Source organism: Nymphaea colorata, chromosome 1 (assembly GCF_008831285.2).
Source record: "Nymphaea colorata isolate Beijing-Zhang1983 chromosome 1, ASM883128v2, whole genome shotgun sequence".
Taxonomy (NCBI): Eukaryota; Viridiplantae; Streptophyta; class Magnoliopsida; order Nymphaeales; family Nymphaeaceae; genus Nymphaea; species Nymphaea colorata.
Genome location: NC_045138.2, coordinates 1,384,957 through 1,409,064, shown reverse-complemented (window position 1 = coordinate 1,409,064; position 24,108 = coordinate 1,384,957). Strand labels below are relative to the sequence as shown.

The 24,108-nt window shown below is 39.3% G+C and overlaps 2 protein-coding genes across 3 annotated transcripts; one reads left to right on the top strand and one right to left on the bottom strand.

The window, feature by feature from the left end:
* Window positions 1-12: 12 nt before the first annotated feature.
* Window positions 13-9,825, top strand: LOC116266968 (uncharacterized). Of its 2 annotated transcripts, XR_004175501.2 has the most exons (10): window positions 13-171; window positions 313-378; window positions 2,282-2,362; window positions 2,562-2,615; window positions 4,300-4,368; window positions 6,212-6,274; window positions 8,154-8,236; window positions 8,332-8,397; window positions 9,022-9,162; window positions 9,470-9,825. XR_004175501.2 is itself a non-coding variant. In XM_031648520.2 (9 exons), exons 1-9 carry the CDS (start codon window positions 121-123, stop codon window positions 9,050-9,052), a joined length of 564 nt encoding a protein of 187 aa, XP_031504380.1. In that variant the 5' UTR covers window positions 13-120; the 3' UTR covers window positions 9,053-9,389. The 2 variants fall into 2 exon arrangements, 1 of the variants encoding a protein (XP_031504380.1); XM_031648520.2 differs by lacking the exon at window positions 9,470-9,825 and having other exon boundaries at window positions 9,022-9,389.
* Window positions 9,826-17,155: 7,330 nt separating this feature from the next.
* Window positions 17,156-21,966, bottom strand: LOC116262801 (LRR receptor-like serine/threonine-protein kinase RGI1). The gene is made up of 2 exons (XM_031642309.2): window positions 18,087-21,966; window positions 17,156-17,770 (listed from the first exon to the last, which is right to left on the bottom strand). The coding sequence occupies exons 1-2, from the start codon at window positions 20,932-20,934 to the stop codon at window positions 17,295-17,297; spliced, it is 3,324 nt and encodes a 1,107-aa protein (XP_031498169.1). The 5' UTR covers window positions 20,935-21,966; the 3' UTR covers window positions 17,156-17,294.
* Window positions 21,967-24,108: the final 2,142 nt, after the last annotated feature.

The following is a 24,108-nucleotide window of genomic DNA, read 5'->3' as shown; positions in this document are numbered from 1 at the left end:
GAAACCGTATTGCCACCGGAGCCCTATAAATACCACCCGGATGGAACTCCCGAGAGGATGCGTTCCTTGTTCCGATAGTACCCTCGTTCTTTCGCTTGAATCCACTCTCTATCCACATTCATGGCGAAGTCAGGTGGCCTCCCGCTCGGTTCTCCCGCTCCCCATTTCGAGGTTCTATTTTTTGATGATTTTTGAATTATTGATTGACGGATCATTTTTGTTATTCCGTCTGATGCAGTTGGGATGAGATTTGACATGGTTGTTTTAGCGAATTATTATGATCTTAAATTTGTAATCTTTTTGTTTCTTTAGCTGCCTGAGCCACTGACGGACAAAGTATGGAAACTGGAAGATTTTGAGTCTCACTCTGGACTCCTGGTAATAATTTTGTTTGTCTTAGTCGTGAATTTTCTCGAGTGTTTGCTTATGTGGAAGAGTTGATGCCTTCATTATTGCTCTCCTGACCGACCTTGGTTTTTGATCGATGAACTTGTCCGTGGTTAATGACGACGTATGATTTTTTCTGTTTTGTTTTTGTTTTCTTGTTTTTTTTTTTTTGTTCAAACATCTGTCCAATAGCTGAATGATTATGTAAACAACTAAGAACACATCAGTCAATTTTGAGGAAGTCGATGCCGGCTCGCTAAAATGAACACAAATGTGCCGCTGGGCGATGAAGTACTAGTTTCGCGACTCGTTTGGGTCAGAGAATGAGAGTTTGGAATCAGCATAACAAATGCTCTTGTGGGGTTTTGGAATTCCTGGAACACAGGAATCCGTTCATCAGAAAGAGGATGTTTTCAATTCCTCCCATATCAATCAATAAATGCATCTTTTAGGTGAGAGATCAATTTGAAGGAAGCTGTTGAGCTGTAGTTGTTTCGGTGGACTGTAGATGGCGACTGACATTTAGAAGAACTTATCTCTTTCATGTCTGTAGCTGTTGACCTCAATTTGGATTGGATGGCTACCACCATAACCTTGGAATGTGACCTCAACAGAAAATTGAGTTTACGGCAACGGATCATTAAGTTGTCCTCCTACCAAATCTTTGGACAATCGATACTGTGGGCACAGAAGGACAGAAGGTATTAATGATTTTAGTATCAAAAGAGAGAGAGAGAGAGAGAGAGTGCTTACCTCCTACTACATCTTAATGCTGCACAGACTCCAACATCGATAGTTTTCAACTTTTCATAGTTCATGCTACTTGACTCATTATCATTCATTGCATATTCTGGAATCTAAGTCACACGGGTACGCCAAATATGGTGGCACACCCGCGTCGGTGCGGCCCGACAGGGCACCTGACTCGGTCAAGTCAGATCGGGTGTTGCTGACTGCACCTGTTCTTCTTTTCTTTGCTTTTTGTCCTTTTCCCATCTTTCCATCTTCTGTTTTCCCTCTTGTCTCTCTCCTCCGCTATTTTATTTAATAAAACTTTGAATTTTATATGAGATTAAGGTAATCTTGATAAAAAAAAGTTTAAAAATATAGACAAATAAAATTACTTATATAACAGATAACATATATAAATGTATATATATATTTATATCCTCTCACTGCACCTGCACCCAATCTTTTTGGGAACCTGCCGCATCCCGCACCTGCACACCATACCCATGTAACATAGTCTGGAATAAAGCAGTTCATAGCCTTCTCAATAAAGTGGAGTGGTTGGAAGAACGATTTCTGCTTTAGCATCTTAATGTACATGAACCTAAAACTTGTCTCCTTCCCTTACAAGTATCTTTTGAAGGAGAAAAGGGAGAAGAGAAAAGTCACTAACTTGATTTTGTTGCAGGAATTAACTTCTGCAATTGGGTTTGATATTGGGATACCACATTGTGGACATATCATCCAATTCTTGTCCATAATTGAATGCTACAAGAAACTCTTTTGTTCTAAGTCACATGAGTGCAGGTGCAAATGCAGACAGGGCAGTATGGGTTTGGATGCTGGGCCTGACCCAAGTATGATCTAAAAAGTACCCAAATGGTCAGCCATACCTGTGTCTAAGAACTTATGAACATGAGTACAATACCCTTTCTCATGTACCTGTGTTACATAGTGTTTCTAGAAAATTCCATATGGAATTTGTCTGCAAGCATGCCATGTGGTTTTCTTGCTAGTAGAGATCTATTTCATATATTTTCTAAAACAAGGTTGCTCGTGCAGTAAATTCAGTATCAGCTTGTTCTTATCGGTTTTCTTAGCCATATATTTGCTTTTATTTATGTTATGGTTTATAGAGTAGTTTGCTAAGGAGTTAATTGTGCAGGTAATGTTTCTTTGCAATCACTGTCCATTTGTGGTGCACCTGAAGAAAGACATTGCGAGGTTAGCACGTGATTATAAGGAGGTAATGATGCGCTGGTTTGCTTTCCACTTTATATTGTGGTTTAACCATGTGCACGACTAGTATCCTGTAATAACCCAACATTGACTGAGAAGAAGAAAAATAGAAGAACAAATATCCGTGAGATAGCATTTTACTTTGAGATGGTTTCTTGCTTGGTGCATCTAATACTGATTATCTCAAGTTTTGTCTGGTATTGCAGAAGGGTGTTGCGGTTGTGGCAATCTCTTCAAACTCAGAAGTGACTTACCCACAGGTTTTTTTGAAGCTAATTGGCCTTCAGCCTTATTATATAGTTTGGCCACTTGGTCTTCTGGAAGACAAGATCTTCAGATGATTGTTAGATACAATTTTTTCACGCTACATCTTGATGCTATTCTAACACTTGTTTCTCATGGTTCTTGGATTGCCAGTTGGGATTGCATTTCGATCTGTCCTTTCTTGCTTCTGTTGAGTCACTGGCTTGAAACTATACTGATGTATCTTAGGCATGCCAATAGAAATACTCTCTTGTTGTTTGTGTATGACATGATTTTTTCAAACATTTATTAAGGACATCATAGAAATATCATGAAATGCAAACAAGTCAATGAGATTTTTAAAGTATGTAACTGGTAGATTATTAGCATCATTGCCTCTGTAGTTCCGAAAGGTCAATGTTGATCATGTAATTGTGTTTAACTAACTAATAGGCATATTTCATGCCAAGGTGCTAATTTCATTTCTTGTAACCTTATGTGGGATTGCTGTCTTTTGCATTCTTAAATAAATATAGCAGTTCAAATGTTAAACCCTGAAAGTACAGTCTTCAGATGTACCCTTGTGGAACTTCTAGTTCTTATGGTTGTCCATCCAGGAGGACCAGGAAACAACCTAATTGCCCTGGCTTGAGGTGCCCTTGATGTTGGTCTGTGTCTTCTCTTGCCTGCACATTCAGTATATCCAAACTACCTTGCTTTTTAACTTGAAAATAATGCCCTGGGTCTGCTGCTACCTTCAATCACCTAGGTCATTGGCAAAACTATGCCTTCACATGCCCTGTTGAGGCTTGAAGGGTTACTTACTCCACTGATTTTTCCTTATTGTTGTGATGCTTATTTGTTAGATGAGATTTATGTAAAAAGCTGACAACTCAAGGCCCTCATGTGCTTAATTTTTTTTATGCTTATATATTAGATGAGCTTTATAGATAAAAAGCTGATAAGTCAAGCCCTCGTATGCTTAAGTTTGACAAAAATAAGGTGGACATCACAAAATGAACTGAAGTGCAGAACACAATCAGAAAATAGAAGACCAATAATTTGCTAAAAAATGACAAGGGGACATCGAAGCTATTTTTCTCTTTTTAGAGATGGTATAGAGAGGATATTGCTACTGTTAGAATATATGCATGTAAAACAGTAAAAGCTTTCAACAGATTCTTAAATGGTCCTCCCGTTACAATGCCACTATGAGCACTTCAGGTTGCGGATTGATGTCATAGTCAAGAAACATAGACATTTCTATTGCTAATTTGCTATGGAGCAGATAGATGGGGAATTGGCTTTTGCTGCTAAATCAGGATTGTTCTTCTATGGATATTGCCTACATGATTCATCCAATATATTTGATTAAAAAAAAAAAAGTAGGAAATGAGCTATTCAAGGTAATATCCGTTGATAGTATGGAGTCGATCATGCAATGAATATTCACTTTGAATAAGTCTAGTGTGTTTGAAATTTTGAATCTATGCATCCTTGAACCAAAAGACATCTTTTGGTTCCCACTGATGATGTTGAACGCTATCCATCTTCCATGTGCTGTCAAGTATACAAGTTACCATGCTGTACTCTGTCTGTTTTTATACAATGTAATAATGCCTGTTATAACCGTTATGCTTATTGTACTGCCTTTTTTGTCTCTTCTCTTGTAACTGTATTTTTTCATATTTGCATTTGCAGGATGGGCCCAAGTTCATGGCGGAAGATGCCAAGACATTTGATTACCCATTTCCATATCTATATGATAAGGTGCGGTAACATGGGTGTCTTTTGCTGTTTTTAGACAGTTTTTCAGGAACATATAAAAATATCTATTCATCATTTGTTTTTTCTATCTCCAAGTAAAAGTCTAAAACTCATTTTCCTTTTGACATTAAATATGATGATTTTTAATTTTTGTTTAAGTAGTTGTTGCATGGTGACTTTGCTCTAAAACCAAAATATGGTATATAAATGTGAATACTAGCCTATGGAAGAGCGTGTTACATGTTTTTATATTGTATTGGAGCTTATAGGTTTAAAACACTTGTATTTGGCTCCTTTTCAGATGATGCATTTATGAATACTGTAAGAGAAGGGATGTCCAAGTAACTTTCACTTTGTGATTCAGGCTTTTGTTTTGGAGAATTGATTGCACTGAATATGACGTTCTTTAATTGCGAGGCAAGGATGTCCAGTTGCTTATTCATGGATTTCTTGCAGGAGAGAATGGAAATTATATTTTTTTTCCTAGTCACATGGTCCATGATATATGAGCTTAGATGTTTAGATTTTCATGAAGAATAAAAGAAAATATTATTAAAAGGAGTTACTACATATGAAAGATCAAAATAGGTAGGTGATGAGAAATTAAGCTTCTTTTGATAATTGAACAGTTACACTATAATCTTTATAGTTGTGAGAATGATTTTTCTTTCAGCATTACGCATATGACATGCCAAAGCAACACTATTATTACTTGCTTTCACAGGAAACCGTTTTGTGGTAGGGTTAGTTATTCTAGACCCTGGTTGATATAGCATATTTCCTTTATTCTGCTCAACAATACTACCGCACGGTTGCAGCAGCATTTTGAAAAGATTATAGTATCATTATTATTTTGAAATTTGAATCAAGCTGATAATATCGGCAAATTATTGTGATATTTTCAAGCAAAAATGCCATAACTGAAAATATTGTGATATTGTCGTTCCTAATGTCTTCCTAAAATATTCTCGAGATTTTCAAAATCATGTTTCTGATCATATGATTTTCTTTGAAGTATATTATATAGAATAACCTTTATACCTGTTTATATTTTTAGAAAGAAAAAGTACCAGGCAACTTATTACATTGCAATCTTTTATTATTCCTTTGTAGCTTTTCAAGTTTTAAAACTACAGAGGTCTCCTAAAGATATGTATATCTTGAAGAAAATTTATGAAAAAGCTTGTCGAAAAATTGCCTAGAACGAGATTGATCAATATCTTTTCTGTTGAAGTCCTGTCCCTTTACTTTCACAGTGTAAGGCCAATTCCCATCTTCTTTTGGCCATTGGACAAATTCTTGGATTAGTCAATTGTTTGCAAGGCATCAATACCTGACCTTTGGCTTCACGTGTAAATAATGTTTGGAGAAGGTGTCAGAGAGTGTGGGTTGTGATTTTTGAGTTCATCCTAGGAAAGGTTCATGTGTCTTAAAGGGAACTCATTCTTCTACTAATGTTCATTAGTGATTACTTTTTTAAATGGTTTTACAGTTTTAAATTTAGGGAATGGGCTGCTTGTTACTAATATATAAGATGCTAGGTCATCATTTGTCCTTGTTTTTGGAACAAAGTGTCATCGGACTTGTAATTTTCAAGTTACATTAGCAGAGTTTTTGGGGTTCTACTTTGTCCATTTACCTATTACGGATGGTACGTTTGTGCTTTTGTCTTTCCCTTTTTTGGGAGCTTATTCATGGGTCCTTCATGCATTTTTCATTTAACATTGGACTGAAAATGGCACTTCCAAATATAATTGAGTTATTTGGTCAATTTTGCCCATAGAGTGTAGAAAATGGTGAATGCTTAATTTCTTATTTAGAGAATGACATTGATAATCATTTCTAGTCACAAGACATTGCGCGGGCCTTTCAAGCTGTTTGCACACCAGAGTTCTTCTTGTTCAAAAAGGTAATTTTAGCTACATGCAAGTTGGTCTTTACATACTGTTCCAAAATGGTGCCTAGACTTAATTAGGAGATGCAACTGTTTGAATGCTTCATATTTGATTCACTTCTTTTTGTTCTCTTGTAGTCAATGAGAGAAGATGGACAACTTTTAGCCATGGTAACTGTAGAAACCAGGAGAAAGAAGAAAGAAAATCATACATTAGAAAACCTTAATCATGTTTTTAATAGTGTTTAGGGCCGAAAATCAGAAATTACAAAATAGTGCACTAAAAACTAAAAGAATAATATGTAGAACCTCATGACTAACTAATATTCTATAAACTGCTAACAATCTTATTTCTAACACTTCCTCTCTAGCCGCCACTCCCTATTTCTTACTTAACCAAGCTATCAAGTTTCCTCCAACAAAGATACAGAAGCCAATGGTGAATTTTCTATCATCAACAGATCCCTTGTAATCAGCTTCTGTAAAGGCCATAATATCAATTATCAAGAGAGAAGCCTTCTATGTCTAGATGGCTTTTTCCATGAGAGGATTTTAAATATGTGAGCACCATGCATCCCAGTGCACCTTCCCTAGTTTGTCCATAAATTGACTTAACTTTCCAACTACCAATGATATATTGGGTCTCATGACAGTGACATATAAGAGCTTACCTATCAGAGACCAATATGATTTACTATCTACATGTTCTCACTGCTCACCATGTAGGTGAACTCTAGGATTCATAGGACTACCTAAGTATCCATAGGAATAAATTCAAACCGTTTCCTGTAAAAGATCCTTGACATACTTCCTTTGTGACAACACGGTGCCCTCTTTGTCCCTTGCAACTTCTATTCGTAGGAAGTATCTAAGAGGACCCAGATCTTTAGTAACAAACTTCTGCTGTAAGTAACTCTTAGCGTGTTGGATGTCAGGCTGATTGTCACTTGTCAAGATAATATCATCCACATATACAATTATGACCAGAATACCTTGAGAGCCTCTTTTCACAAAAAGAGAATGATCAGATGGAGATCTCTCGAAGCCAACCTCTGACATCACCTCAAGAAATTTGTGGAACCACGAACGAGGACTTTGTTTTAGAGATCATAGATAGTCTTCTTCAATTTACACATCTCATTCTCCCTGTTGTTCAAACCTAGGAGGTTTTCGCATATATACAATTGCAGACAAATCACCATATAGGAAGGCATTCTCACGTTAAGCTGTGATAGTCCACCCATAATAAATCGCAATAGAAATGACTAACCTGATGGTTCCAAATCTGGCTGTAGGTGAAAAAGTCTCAAAAGAGTACACACCTATTCTTCTAGAGCCATATCATATACACCAATGCTATCATAACTAAGGGTCCATCAAAGTTTGCTGGTGATTCAATGGGATATAAGTAGTTGAAAGAACAGGTGTAAACCTTTTCATATGATTTCCCAGTCTAGCATCCATGACAAACTTGGATATGGTGTGTATAGTGTATTTCTTTTTATCTTTCTTCAATGCAATGGATCTATCATCTTCAGTATCAGGAGCCAAAATATGTACCTATTCTTCTGGAACCATATCATGTACACCAATGTTATCATAACTACTTATCTCTGAATTGCAAGAGTTGGTAGATGGTGGTTCAATTGGTTGTTTGAAAGTGTATACCAGTGGTCGTTCACAAAACTGAGGGGGATTAGAGGAACAAAGTTCATTAAGCCATGCAGAGGGAACAAACTGCGAAGGAAACATAGGCACAAGTAGATGCATACTGTTACTTTGTTCTAGAAGTAGTGTAATTCATTCCCTCTGAATTATGCACCAGAAATTCATTTCCTCTGAATTGTATTTGACATGAATATTCATTTGTATGTAATTGTGTGAATTTTTTAAGGATGTGGGAAAGCCTTTTGATCTTTTCTACCATGGGCGGTTTGATGAGTCACGTCCTGGTAACAATGTACCAGTCACAGGAAGGTAGTCTCCCAGGATTGTCAATATGCTCCTGTTGCTATTTTTTTTTCTTTCCTTTCTTTACAGCACACTTCTTAATTTCCGTAAACTGTCTTCAGTGACTTGAGCTTGGCAGTTGACTGTCTTCTGGGTGGCAGACCATTTCCTAATCCACAAAGGCCAAGGTATTTTTCTATTCAAGTTCTTATTACTGCACATGCACATAAATTCAGAGACCTTGTAGATTTGGATAATAATATATCTGAATATCCCACCCACAAATGCCCTAGTATACATGAATTGACTCTAAATTTTTCCTTCTAGTGAGTTGTTAAGTGTTACATGTGAAGGTAAGGAGATTGTCACCAGGTTGCTTGATTTCCTGTTTGATGTTTGAGGAATATCTTGTAATGATAATAAAGGCTGCAAACTTCATTGTTCCTTTGGATTGTCCATGAGGCACTGCAATGCTGAACTGCATTAATGGGTCATGGAAGCCTCTGCTTGGCTTTGCTCATTGCTTCTAAACTTCCCCAAGGGACTCCCCCTTTGTCAAGTGAGGGATTGGGATCATGGGGATGAACCAAAGCCTTATATGCCTGAAAGTGAGAAAACGTAAATAGGAACTAAAGATGTTGGACCACTCAACCGCAAAAGGGTAGGGTAAAAACGGTAAAAATCTTGTTTGTTGAAGAAGTCTATGCACACGTTTTCTTGTTGAAACCATCATGTGGTTGAGTGCTGACAATCAGTTTAGAAAACAAAAACTGTTCGTTCTTTTCTGCTTACATAGGTTTTTCTTCCTACAGTATTGGATGCAGCATCAAGTGGCACCCATGAAATCTGTAGCTGATGCGATGCAGTATCAAGTGGCCATGAAAGCTGTAGCTGATGTTCCAAACTTTTGGATGACGCAATAGCATCTATCTAGTTAGCTTCCCTCTGCTGTGGTATGAATTTTCTGTCCACTGCTCGAGCATTCCTCGGGCCTGTACTCTCTGGTTTGATTATCTTGTTGCTTCTTCAAGCGATAGAATCCTCCTACAGTGCAGTTTAAGTGGACGAGATCATATTAATGGTCTTCGCCTTACCAGGATTGCAGAGTCATGATTTAACAAACAGTATAGTATGTAGTTAACTATAGTAAAATAGTTCTATTATTACGTGGGTTGCTGGACTCCTGATCTTGAAAGTTCTAGCCATGTCATGCTTTTAGTACTTGTAATTGAAAGCCGGCTTGGTTTTAATTGTGAATAGGTAGAAGAAAAATCGCACTGCAAAATGCAACATTTTTTTCTCGTTGGGTGAATACAAGCCATACAGCAGTAGAGAACGCGAGAGAGAAAGGGAGAGAGAGATTTCATTTGAGATGAAATAATGCTGGTATGCTGTTTATCAAATGGAGGGGATATCCGCTTGAAGGCTAAAACAGGTGGGGCCTACAGAATATTTTTCTGTTACTCAGACATGATAAAAATCTTGAGATAAGTTCTCTTGTTAGATAGACAGTTTTTTCTTCTTTAGAAAGGACTTTTTATATCTCTTTTAAAGAACAGAAAGACTAGCTCATGGAGCCAGAGATCTGAGTGGGCATTGGGTACTCATGTCTTAATGATATGGGTATTAATGTAGGTGTTTTCAAAGCCAATATAAGTTGGCACGCATGCATATGCATGTATATGTGCATATGATTATGTGGATTGAGTCACTATTCATGATAGCAACAACACCCCCCCCCAACAAAAAAAAAAAAAGAATGATTAAAAAAATGACAACGATATTGATAGAATGGTATTTACCTAATTGCATTTTATTTCCCGTGAGTAGAAGGTTAATAAACCACAGCTGGAAAATGAGGTCTGAAGGCCTCTTCATTTCTTCATTCCTTCTGTTTCTGGAGTCATGGGCTGCATCGGCATCAATGATGGCAGCGGCACACTCTTCAAATTAGGTATTGCACTTCACTACCTAAGATGTAGATGTGTAGATGTATAAAGCCCAGGAATATTTGTATGTAGATGTGTAGATGTATAAAGCCCAGGAATATTTGTATTTTATTTGGAATTAAGATATCTCATGCCAGTTCTAGAGTAATGAGAAGAACTGATCCTTACCTATTTGAAAAGAGAAAACAAATCACTTTGAAGCAATAAATGTTGAAGCCTATATTTTTCAAAGTTATTTCTTTGGAAGGGCGTCACAAGTTTCTGAAAATATAACAAAAGAAAGTAATTGCCTTTTAAAAGAACGCAAGAACTTTTGGTAAATATTTTTCTTACCCTTAACTTTTATACGGATAAAAGCTTTTGCCACAATTCCAGCGGCCCCTCAGTCTCACAAGAAACTTTGAAAAAGTAAAATTGGATATTCTTCGTTGGAGAATAGTTGGCTCTTCTAGGCATTTAAATATACACCGGGTGCCACCAGCACCATTGACCCAAATGGCACTGACCCAAACAGTAAATTGGACCAGTCTGGGCTTGCGGTTTGAGATGCATTCTCACTAGGTATGACGTGACTAGGCCCATCTCAGGGCCATGTGCGTTGCCAGTATAAGTTTCTTGTTAGGGTTACAGAATTGTCATCAATCAAATATTGATTGTAAAGTCTTCACCCGAATCGAGAAATAATATATATATATATATATATATATATATATATATATATATATATATATATATATATATATATATATATATATATATATATATATGTGTGTGTTCTACTCAGGTTAAAATGGACCTATCAATTTGTCATGTTTGCCACCATTTGCAGCCTAGAAAAGTACTTACCGGAGCATAACAGTCGGACTCATTGAGTGTAAGCCACATTGCCGCTTGGTTGCAGTATGCTCCTTGAGACAAAACTGCAACATAGTTGTGTTGAAATCTTGACAAGGGTTGAAGGACCAAAAGCAGAGGATAAGAAAAATGCAAGGTTACAAAAGGAGACAAGCAAAACTTTGCTAAATGTCTCAAGGCACATAAAAGAAATGGGTTCGATGAGGTGGGCGCGCTGCGCTGCCCATCTTAACCCTATCGAACACTTAGAAATATTTTATGCAGGGGACACCATCTTTGGTCTAGTGGCTGGTAAGCGGCCGGTTCCTTGTTTTAGTGGCATGGACACAAGCATGCAATGTCCTTAAGAGCATGGAAATAGCCTCAAGGTTTATGGTGGGCAATCAAGTCTCTCAATATGAATGTGGTTTCACATATGAGGCAAAATGCCTGTGAATCATTTTCATGTGAAAATTAATCCCACTTTAAACAAGAACTAAAAGCCTCCAAGGCCATCCCATGGTGCATCAAACAACTCTACGTTTGTTCCTTTAACTATTTTGCACTTGAAATGGATCACAAGCTAGCAAGCCCATAGCTTGGTCAATGTAACCCAGTTGTTTCTCAAACAACTTTGACCGGCTCATAGCAGCGCAAAGCTTTGACTTTAGCAGGGCATTGGGCCAACCTTCCGCTAAATCTGAGACCGAAACAGTTTTGGATTCGAATCAGGATGATCCACCCTTTACTCAATTTGTTATTATTGGATCTATGTAAATGGATTCAGATTGAGATTCCGCTTCAGCCTTTTTTAAACCAAATTTTGATTTGATTCAAGACTTGTATGTAATAGGGTTGAATATTTTTCATATGCAATTCAGATATTAGACTTAGATACGATTTCAGTTATGAAGCTGCATACCAATTAGTAAAAGGATCTAAAATTCCTTACAGGTTCCAAAAAAATAAATTTTATATCAGATTGGTAATTAAGTGTACCTGATCTATTTAGATCCCCACTCTCAGCCAGTTGGTGGCCAAATAAAAGCTAGCAGTTCCTTTCTAGTGTGCATAACCTACCACCCGAGTAAAAGTGGAAGCCTCCCCTCTTCTCCCCATTCCCTTATAGGAACGATAAGAAAGGTCTTTCCTGTGTTTGGCTGACTAATTAATAAGGTGAAAAAGGAAAAGAAAACTAATAATTGTGTTTGGGTGCAAAGGAAAAGAAAAGAAAGAGAGGGAAAGGAAAAGTTTTTTAATGTAATGCTAATCTTTCGGAAAATGGACAGATTGGGAGGGAAAGGAACGGACGTTCCTTCTCTTTCCTTTTTATTTCTTTCCTCCCTATTTATTTCCTTTCTCTTTCCTTTCCTTTCCCTTCCATTTTTTTCCTTCAATCCAAACAAAGTTTTGAGGTCAGAGCTGCTTTTGGTGTCTTGAGGTAGCGTCTCTGCTACGCTTCAACTTGCATATTGATGCACCCCCTCCCCCTCAACATATTGCGGCAGAAAGATCGCTGATGCTACAGAAACTTGAAACGGAAACTGAACACCTACCAACCTCTGCTCTCTCTGTTGCACCAACCCCTCGAAGATAAAAACACACGACTCCATTTAATACATTGAACTCAGGATCCACACTAGGTGAAAAAGTAAGTCATGCATCTAACAAGCTTACTAGCCATGGGAGCAAATGTGAAAGCACTTAAATCATTCATGTTGCTGTTCCCCTCCCCACAAAGATCTCTTGGGCACCATAAGCCAAGGGCTAAGGGACAAAGGGGGTCCTCTCAGTGTCAATGTGCAGGACACATCCTATAGCATGCCCCATTTGCTTTTAGATTAAAGGAATCATGCCCCACCTTTGAAAGTAGAGATGTGAATGAGATGGGGATGTTATGTCCTTTTGCCCTTTGCATTGTCACATCTCCCTTCCTTTCTCTTCTTGCATGTTTCATCTCTTTTTAATCAATGGCACTCCTTTCTTAGCCTCTACATACAATCCCATGATGGTGAAAGCAACATGTGAGGCTGCATATGCAAGAAATTTCTAATATTTTTGGGAAAAAAAGGAAATTACTCGGGATAAACCACTGTAGGTTGAGAGATTTCTTTTCTTTTCGAGGGCACAAAATCCCAAGGTCATTTTCCGGCATCTTGATCCTGGCATGTGTCGGGATTCACAAGGAGCCGGGCCAGTAACATTCGAAACGTGAGACTAGCTGCCTACCAAACACTGACCCACAAATTGCACTATAACCTCAGGTAGATCTTACTTCAATTAGTGTAAAGGTTGGTTGAGCATTGGTGAATTGGGAAATAAAAGTGGCCTTGTTTCGATGGTCTCTCTTTGCAACAAATCTTTTTCACAATAAGATGTTTGTCTTCTAAAGGATTAGCAAAAGCACTTTAGCGCTTGAAAATTATTTCTTTTTACTGCCTAAATTAAGCTGCATATTTTGCAACAATAGGCTGATCAAGTGACATGTCTTGAAAACTTGAACAATGTTTTATTTTTTTCTCTAAAAATATGTTTTTTCTTTTTTAATATTAGCTTTTTGGCTCCTTTTTCTTTTTGTTTCTGCAATTAAAAGGGGAAAAAAAGGGAAGTCAAATGTCCCCAAGGAGGCCTGAGCTTTGAATTTTATGAATGCAAAATGCATCACATGGTTTTATACGCCACAATAAGCAAATGTCTTTGGATTCTGATTGTGATTCTTCACTGATTTTAATATTAACTTAGTAAATGAAATTAATTAACCAGATGCAGCCACGTGGCAGTCATCACCGCCTGGGCTACTGGGGTGTATGAAAGGGCATTAAGGTGCAGAGAAGCCCCCAATTGGATGAACTCCCTTTTTGGATCTTTTTTTGTTGACCTTTGTTAAATGAGAAACACTAATGGGGACTAGGCACGGAACTGGCCTGATAAAAAGGTGGGCTTTGGCTGAGCTGCAGCTCGTGAATGCAGCTAGGCTTGGCCTGGTTGCCCGCAACTTGGGTTCGAGGTCTAGCTCGATTAAAATAAAAATATATTTTTATATATGATATAATATATAAATATAATTAATTATATTAAATATAATTAATTATAAATAAATATGCATAACTATAACTATACGTATGTTAAAAATTAAGTTATCATGGCTGACTAGGGTTAACCTAGGTGACCAAATTTAGGGCGAGGGACCAGGCCCACTAGGGAGAGATACTCATTCTGATGCAATTGTAATACCAAAAAGTAAAAAGGCATTCTGCCATGAAGAAAGTTGAGTTTTTCATCTAATCGACTTTACACCAACTCATGCGCACCGGCAACCTTTCTGCAGTCGGCACAAATACTTTCTCCCTTCCCCCAGCACCTTAAGGAACTACTTTAGAATGTAGGTGGAAAGTAATACACCCGTCAATTAGGATGTCATACATCTACTGTTTGTAGTTCAAAAGACTAGCACTTACGAAAAACGAACTGATTACGGGACTTTCACCTGCTCGCCAATCCGTCCAGCTACAGTATGCCTTTGCCTCTGGGAGCGATGCTAAGATTTAAGATTTCTTCCCATTATAACAGGGTGCCAAGTCATGAGAACTACATTTTTATCATTTTTCTAAGTTTTAATCTTCAATAATGAATTAATATAAGCACCAAACTGGTTTTTGTTTCATTAAAGCGCAAAAGAGATTGATGCCCTCGTGTCCTCTTTTAAGAATATGGATCTTCTTTTCGGATCTTGGGTCACATGCTAGACCATAACCATATTCTCGCGACACACAGTGGAAAACAAGAAAGTTAATAATTCCTGTGAAATCATAGACTGAGAAAACAGAATAATTGATAAACCCTGGTATGATGGGACCCGAGGCTGCAACTGAGCTGGATCTGGGTCCATGTCTGACTTGCTGCTTTTCTTGGCAGGCATGGATATGGATCCATGCCCTTGAACCCTTTCATTCAGATCCTTGCTTATCACAGGGCTCTACAAATATCTGCAGACATTCAGTGATGAATAAAAGTCAGATTTAAGATCCAAAAACATACTGATCTGCAGCAGCACTGCCTATTTACTGGATGGTCTGCTTACAAGCCAGAGTCCAGTCAAATGGGGGCTGGAGTTGTCACTGTGTTTGAGAAGAAGAGCCCCATTTCCATGGGCCATCTACCAGTCAGGCTTGGAAATGAGCTGAGTTGGCTGCAGCTCAGCACAGCTCGGCTCGTGAATATGCTCCTTCCGGCTCTGCTGTTCGCATATCTGCATGAGCTGAGTATGAACAAGAACTGCTTGGCTTGGCTTGATCTGTACAATCTTGTCTAGGTTGATATATATTTTGGACAGTATATATTTTACAAGTTATAATTTATGCTCTACCATACACATATTCTGACAGTATTAGAGATTTATGATATTAAGTTTATCAAAAAAGCAAAAAGTGAATCTTCCTTATTCAGAACTAACATCAGATCACTGTTCCTGTTTGGGGTGTTTCTTTTCTCTGAAAGGAGAAAGTGGTGCATTATTGAAAGGGGTCTCCCATCGAACTAACAAGTGAGCATGGGCTGCTTTATGTGAAAGGAGATTCATTAACTCAGCTGCAACTTTTTTCTCTCATGTCCATGTTTTCTCTCTCTCTGCAAGCTATCTTCATGGATGTCATCTTTTTCTTTTTTTCTGTCTGTATGCTCTTCTCTTTGTTTTTAGTTGCCTGACCAGCTTCCTGTGTCCTGCTGCCATATACAGTAACTCCCCATAATGCATACATTTCACTGTCCCTAAGAGATCCTACTGAGATGCTACTGTCCTTGTCATTGGGAAAAAGAAAATAAGAATTTCTGAACACCCTCTTATTTTTTTCATTACAAAATTATTCCTTTTTTTCTAAATGAAAAAGATCTCATAACCTTTTTGCTTGCAATTCCAAAAATGAGCCCCATTATTTATTAAGTTTCTAATATGGCCTACTGTTTTTTTTTTCCCTGAAAATTTTTAAAAAAGGAGATGTCTCTACCATTGTTCATGCACTTGACCATTCCAAATTAGACCTTGACGTTAAATTTGCATCTTGTTTCTAGAGATGGGTGCCCTTGAAAGGGAAAAGAGAAGAGGGCACTTAATAAAATAGACTCACTTTGCTGATATAATGACTACAGTGATCTTCTACAATGATCAAAGTAGGAAAGCAATTAAATAATGAAAATGCATTTTGGTAGTGAGAAAAAGAAAGGACCCATTTAGTGGGCTAGTCCTTTTCCTTTTGAACAAGAAAAACTGGTGACAACCTGAATTCACTTAGCTCTACACTTTTCTTGAAATTTCCTAGGTTGAGTGCCACTTGGCCTGCTCAATCTGACCTACAACACATAATAACATCTCAAGCTAGACGGTTCAGCATGTTTATCTGTTGTAATAGTAATCTTTAGTCCACTCAGTTCATTGTCTTTATTTTATTAAAGAGAATCATGTCTTCTAAGGTAAGTACAACAAGAATATTACATGATATTAAACCTTTGCGGCATTATCACAATAATAGTATTTTTTCTTGATAGACAAGGATGTCCACTGATTGCAGGTTGCCATCGTATCTTCACATCCAAATCATACAGACAGAAAAAAAAAATGCACCAAGATAATCTGTCATGCCTTCTTCCCTTGACAATGACAATATTAAATTGCTCAAACTCATTTCAGTTGTTATGCACCTGGCAGCGACTAATATCATCTCTGTCTCTGTCGCTAAATTCTCATTGTTTTAAGAGACATATAGCTCAGGAAACTTCAGAGAAGTTTCAAGAGTCAAAACCCCAATGCCTCCAATCATCCATTCCTTACCTGTCCTGTCTGAAGGCCCCAGTGGATACCCCAAAAACTAATGTCATTTTTCTATCGGATTTTTCTATGCAATGGAATATCTGATTCTCAGAACAGAAAGGGTCATGTGGCTTCCAAATAGACTAGCTTCTCCTCTACCAACTGAATTGCTTCAAACAATATTTATGCATTTCAGTCCAACCAAGCATCCGAAAGAAAGGTCAAATCAGTATGGGATCACATGTAAGACATTCAATTCAGTTTTGCCAGCCATTAACATCTTGTATAGGAGTATTTCTCACTAGAAGCATTTGATTGTGAAGCAAAAACATTAATTAGAATTAGAACCCTGCAATAGTATTTACTCTAAGAATGAATATTCACACATTAATATATCATGAACAAATTCCAATTTCACCCAGTATTCCAACCATCAAATTCCAAGAATACACAATAAACCGAAAGTTAATTGACAACTACCAATTAACTGTACAATAGCTTAGTCAAATCCCAACCTGCCAGAACCAGAGGAATACATAGGTGAGGTGATGAGAGGCTCAGAAGACCTTGAGAAGCTAGGACAGTGTGATGGTGGGGCTCTACTCATGTGTTCAATGATCATCCTAGCCTTGGCACAACATTCTTCACTTTCAAGCATAATTTCCTTCAGCATTACAGTCACATCTTTCATGGCCGGGCGCTCCTCTGGGCATGAGTTGATGCATAGTAAAGCCACACCCAGAGCTTGTGTCATTTCTTCAATCTGTGAATCTGGCAAACCTCTAAGGCCCTCATCGAGAATGTCTATAGCATTTGTGCTCTCTTTCTGTAATTTTTGGCAAACCCAGTTCACAATATGCATGCCTTCTGGCAATTGTGGATCAGTAGGTTGCATCCCTGTCAACACTTCAAGAAGAACAACACCATAACTGTACACATCGCTCTTCTCAGTAATCTTCATCCGATATCCATATTCTGCAATTGAATACAAAAAACATATATAAATTCTCATATTTTCTGAACTGAGTTACAAAACTATGAAATTGCCACTCCTTCAAACAACTGAATAAGAAGTCATTCTGAGTCCACCATAAATCTACCAACATTCTTCTTCACCAAGAATAGAAACAGAAAATAAATTTCACCTATCAACATTTCTTTAAAACTAGCAAATTTCCCATGACCGTAAGCTGGAGCAGTTAACAAACAAAATAGATTCCATTTCTACTGGGCATGAACAGTAATATTCAAACTATCTTGTCCCTGTAAGCAAATGAAGTTGGAATTTTACCAGGAGCAATGTAACCGTAAGAACCAGCCACAGTATTGGCAGATTTAGTCTCTTCGGATGGATCCACAGGCTTTGCCAACCCAAAATCTGCAAGATAGGCTTCAAAATCAATGCCAATTAAGATGTTGTTAGCCTTTATATCTCGGTGAACAATCGGTGGATTACAGTCATGGTGAAGATAGGCCAGACCCTGTGCTGCACCAAGTATAATCTTGTGTCTAGTATGCCAATCCAGGAACATCTTCTTCTCATGGAGTAACTCACCCAGGCTCCCATTCTGCATATAGTCATACATCAACAGCCAAACGTTTGCATTAGTACAGAAGCCCAGCAGCCTGATTATGTTTCTGTGCCTGATAAGCCCGAGGGTTTTAACCTCTGAAATGAATGAATCCCTCTCAAGAGAGTTCTCTTCATTCTTCGAAGGCCAAAGCTTCTTCACAGCGACCACTGTACCTCTCCCTGTGTCCACCCGATAAACCACACCAGAACACCCCTTTCCAATCACATTTTCCTCCACCAATCCCATGAGCAGTTCATCAAAAGAGAAGTTCACCTTTTGGAACATGGTGAATTTCCAATCACCTCCCATGCCTCTGGCTTCCCTCGTAATGGTGTGCACTCGCTTTATCAGCAAAGGGCTTGATATTAGTACCAGTAATGTTGCAGAAACCAGCAGAGCAATCACCAATTTAAGACTCTTCTTGTGTGCTTCGCCATCTTTGGTCTGATTAACTTGAATGAAACAACCATCCCCACTAGTGCACAATCCAGAATTACCCTCCAAAACACTCTGAGGAAGCTCCCTGAATAACTTCGTATCAGGAAGGAGCCCAGATAAGTTGTTGTAAGAAATGTTCAGTGAAACCAAATTTTGAAGGCCACCTAAAACTCCCACACTTCCTGTAAGCATGTTGTGAGAAAGGTCCAAGTATGCAAGATTGGCTAGTTGTGAAAATGTTTTTGGGATCAAGCCGGACAGAGAGTTCCAACTGAGATTCAGTGAGATATCCAAGTTTTGCAAATCACCCAACTCATCAGGCATGGATCCAGAGATCCTGTTGCAGCTCAAGTCCAATAATTGCAAGCCAGAACAGAATCCCAAAGAATTGGGTATCAAACCTGAGAGGTTATTTCTATTCAACATAAGTTTATTGAGGAATTTCAGGGAACCAAAAGAATCAGGAACAGAACCAGACAGCCTATTTATAGAGAGGTCTAAAACATGAAGGCCATGAATTGATCCCAATGAAGATGGTATGCTTCCTTCAATGCCGTTCCCGTGGAAATCCACCATCTCCAATTTTGTGCAGTTACTAATCTCTGGCGGAATCGTGCCTGATAGCCTGTTATCAGATAATTCCAAGAAATTCAAGCTCGCCAATTTTCCAATCGATCCCGGGATTGCACCGGAAAGCTGGTTGCCCCCAAGCCGGAGACGAACCAATGCGGTGCAGTTGCCAATTTCTGGTGGGATTGGCCCCGACAAATCGTTGGATATCAGAAGCAGCTTGCTCATGTTCTTCAGCTGAAGCAAGCTGGGTGGAATCCAGCCAACGAGTCGATTATGGGAGAAGTCGAGCGCCTGGAGTTTGGCGCAGTAAGCCAATTCTGCCGGAAGAGCACCCGAGATATCATTCTGCCATGCAAAGAACAACGTCAGTTCAGTCAATCTGCCAATCTCCGGCGGGATCTCGCCAGAAAGCCTGTTGTTGTCCAATTCCAGCTGAGTCAGGGCGGTACAGTTTCCAAGTGCGGAAGGAATCCGGCCAGTGAAACCGTTATCTGAGAGAAGAAGAGTCGTTAACTTTCCTAATTTGGAAATGGCTGGCGGGATTTCGCCGCTCAAGCGATTCAAGGAGAGGTCCAGAGTGCTCAGTTGGGTCAGATTTCCGATTGTCTCCGGCACTGCTCCGGTGAGCTCGTTCTGCCACAGAAGGAGTCTTTCCAACTTCCGGCACCGGCCTAATTCAACTGGAATCTGGCCAGAGATGCGGTTTGCATAAAGGTATAGGTTGACCAACTCCGAGCAATTGCCTATCTCCACCGGAATTTCACCGGAAACCATGGTGCTGTACATGGATAGCGTCTGTAACTTCCCCAAACGGCCGAAACCAGCCGGAAGCCGACCAGAGACGTTGGTGAAGGCAAAACCCAAAAAGACCAAGTTTCCGCAATTAGACAAGTCTTCCGGGATATCACCCTCGATCGCTCGATTACCGCCTAAACGCAGGACCTCGAGACCATCTAGCCGACCCAGTCCCACCGGAATCCGGCCAGAAAGGTGGTTGTCGACCAAATTGACGATTCGAAGGCGGGAGCAATTCCATATCCCCGGCGGCATCTCCCCGGAAAGGAGGTTGGAGCTGAGGGAGAGGACCTCGAGGTCTCGGAGTTTTCCTATCTCCGGCGGGATATTTCCGGTAAGGGCATTCGAGCTAAGGTCCAGGACCGCGAGGGAGGTGAGGTTCCCGATTTCGGGAGGGATTTCTCCAGTGAGGTTGTTGCCGGAGAGAACAAGCTTGGTGAGGAAGGAGAGTTTGGTGAATTGGGTAGGGAGTGGGCCGAGGAGCTGAAGCGAAGGGATGACGATCTCAGTGATATGGGATCGAGATGAGCAAGAGACGTAGGACCAGAGGCAAGGGTCGGGGCTCTGGGCGGACCAGGAAGAGACGAGCTCCTGTGGTGGGTAGTCGACGGACTGGAGCCATGAGAGGAGGACTTGAGCTTCAGGGTTGGTGGTGGCAATGGTGCCCGAAGCTGAGGGGAGAACAAGGAGGAGGAGGAGGAGGAGGGAAGAGTGCAGGAAGAGAAGGCAGACCAACGGAGGGTTATGTCTCGTCGACATTGTTGTTTATTTGGAGAGAGAGAGAGAGAGAGAGAGAGAGAGAGAGAGAGAGAGAGAGAGAGAGAGAGAGAGAGAGAGAGATGCTGCTGTTCTAATGGCTTCTTCTGCACTGCAACTCCACGGAAAACGCAGAGAGAGAGTAGCAAGTACAGCTGCACCACTTTTCGTTCTTCTTCTGCACTGAACTCTACGGCAAATAGAGCAAAAGAAGGAGACTTGTTTTGCTTTGGTTCTCCTGCTTTCTACATTGTCATTCAAAGGCACAAGACAGAGAGAAAGAGAGAGACTCACGTCCCTCTCACCTTATCTGTGCAAGTCATTTCGAGGGAGATAGGTGAGAGAATTAACTGCAAGTATGGGATCCTACAATCAATCCCTCTGTGTTGCCTCTGAATCTTCCAGTTTTATAGACCCTCAGAGAGAGTGTGTGTGGAGAGAAGGGGAGAGGACATTCACCGCCACTATCTAATTTTTATAGCACAGACAACGGGGGAGGAGAGAGAGAGAGAGAGAGAACAGCAAGTATGGGGATTGGCCCACTGTGCTCTATGACTCTATCTACAGTTGTACCATCTCTTTCTCTTTCCTCTGCGTTCTGATATCTTTTTAAAGCATCTGGGAAGAAGAGGACAGTATTGCTGCATTTGCTTCTGCTCCGCTTTTCAATTCTGCATGCTTGCATGATGCAACAGCAGAGAAAAAGACTCGACTGCAGGTAAAAAGTTATGATCTTTTTCACTTGCTTTTAAAGTCTGCCATTGGTCATGGTCAAGAAAGGGGTGGCAGAACCAGTCAACTTTCCGGTACGCGCTCAACACAGAGTTAGTTTCACTGTGGCATCATCCTGCCATGGCCCTGCAGATGGGCACCTTCCAGTTGCTTCGCAAAACATCACAGACAGGAGAAACGGATCCTTAAATATGTAGACGGCAAGTGGTGAATCGTGGTTCAATCAGTGTCTACTCCCGGACTTTCTCTCTCTAAACCAGAAGAAAAGCTTCATCGCAGTTGTACGTAATCATGTACCCTCATCTTTCTCTCTCCCCCATGCTACCACCATGCTGTTTCACTGCGTGAGAGAAAGAGAAAGAGATATAATATAATGGCTGTCGTCTTGGACCTCGAGGAACAGCACAACCAACTACCAGCCGAAGCAAATTTAATTCACTGGTCAGTCAATGCTTCAAACTGTGGTTTTACTGTTTGGCTGATTCACTTTTCCACGTAAGAGGGAAAACTTTTCCTCACGGAGGGGGAACTTAACTGAGCTTTGATAGCCTGCCACAGTGTGTCTGTGCAGATCTGGTTCCAGAATGACACCTTATTTTGAACTATTTAACCTAATTTACTTGAAGGGATTTGTTCTAAATTTTATGTTCAAATCGAATTCATGGCCAACAGAGATTGTTGGTTCCCTCCTAAATCAGCCTTAAACTTTGAGAGATCGGCCGGCTCGGACTCCGCTCTTATTGGGCCGGGCCGGGTCGAGCTGACTCAGGTCTATCGAATAATTCACAATAATTCACAAATACAACATGTCATTTTTTATTAATTTTAAAAAATATCTCGTTTTTAATAAATTTTATTTACTTTATAACCTTAAAATATATATTGTTTTTAAATATATGTCGCAGAGGAATTATTGAAGCAGCCGATTCACCGAACCGGCAGCTTCGTGATTTCCCTCCGCACCGATTTTTATGAGAGAGAGGGAGGAGAGGGAGAATTATAACCAACTGGCTGATTAATGATAACGATAATTTTCAATTGGTTTCACATCTAATTAAGAAGATGGAACTGAATTTGGATCTGGATCCAAATGCGTGTTTGATTTTGGACTAGATGGCCATACGTGGAACTGGAACAGGAATCCAACACATGATGTGTTGGATCCAATAACGACATTATCTGAAGGGAAACCGGCCAACCATCAAAATCTTCAGAGCAAAGGAAGATTGTGATCTCATGCTTTTTGCTACTTGATACATCTTTTTTATAGCAAGGGCCCTACAAGAAACTGTGTATAGTTTCATTGGAAGACCTTTATTTTGGATCCTAGCTTCATAAGTCTTGTGTCATGGCCAAAAGGCACAGCCAAAAAGCTCCAATTTACTTTGACGAAACCATGGCTTTAGATTTTCAAGTTTTTGGATTAGTTGGTGTGATGATGAATGAAAAGATTATTTCATCTTACTACCAAATAAAAGGACCTAGGCCTCCACCCTTTCTTCAACCTCTCTAGGGTACCAGGCCTCCTTTCGATGTTTCAGGGTAACACTTCTCATATATTTCAGCATATAAGGATGTCAACGAATCAGATTCAAATCGGATATATCCTTAATCATATCTGATTTTTCATATATTCATATGTTTGGATTCTAATTCGAATAAAGAAAAGTCATATCCAAATCCGAATCCGAAATCTAATTTTACAATCCAAATCCAATTTTTATATTTATATCCAAATTCAAATTTTTAACTGAATTTTTCTAATTTTCAAAATTTAATAGCATTAGATATTGGATATTTGTCTAAAACAGAATCTGATCTGAATCTGTATCTGTATCCGATCAAATATTTATGTATATCTGAATGCGAATCCAATCCGATTTTTTAATTGGATATTAATTGTTTCCATATCTGATTTTTTCGGATCGGATTGGTCGGATATTCAATTCGAATCGAATATATTGACATCCCCACATATATATTGGAGCCCTCTACCCTCCCACCCCCCCTTCCCTCATCTTGTTTGCAGAACATGTGGTTGACGCCCTGAGGATTCAAAATGGATGCTGGCTACCTATCATTAAATATAATTAATCAACACTACTCTATATACAATCTCATTACATTAAAGATTAATCACGCAAACCGAGTTGGTTTGAGCTTGACTTATTTTGCCAACATGGCCGCGGTGAGCTCTCTTAGTGGCAGAGCAACAAATTTATGCTTAAGAGACACTAATAGTTTAAATTTTGTACTCTTATGTAGAAAAAAAAAAATGAAGTACTAATGCATAAACAAAGCAAATTTGTGGGCTGGTGTGACAATTGCCCACAACATCCACACCGCGGTTTCACTACTAGGCGAACTGCACGTGTCCTGCAAAATAGTATGTTGTTTGGGTTAGGGGTGGCACTATGAAATTTTCACTAGGAAGGCCTTTTTAGG

Coding starts and splice junctions, on each gene's coding strand:
- LOC116262801 (XM_031642309.2), bottom strand. CDS start 20,934: ATGTCGACGAGACATAACCCTCCGTTGGTCTGCCTTCTCTTCCTGCAC. Junction 17,771..18,086: donor TTACGGTTACATTGCTCCTG/GTAAAATTCCAA, acceptor ATTCAATTGCAG/AATATGGATATCGGATGAAG.
- LOC116266968 (XM_031648520.2), top strand. CDS start 121: ATGGCGAAGTCAGGTGGCCTCCCGCTCGGTTCTCCCGCTCCCCATTTC. Junction 172..312: donor CTCCCGCTCCCCATTTCGAG/GTTCTATTTTTT, acceptor TTGTTTCTTTAG/CTGCCTGAGCCACTGACGGA. Junction 8,398..9,021: donor CCTAATCCACAAAGGCCAAG/GTATTTTTCTAT, acceptor TTCTTCCTACAG/TATTGGATGCAGCATCAAGT.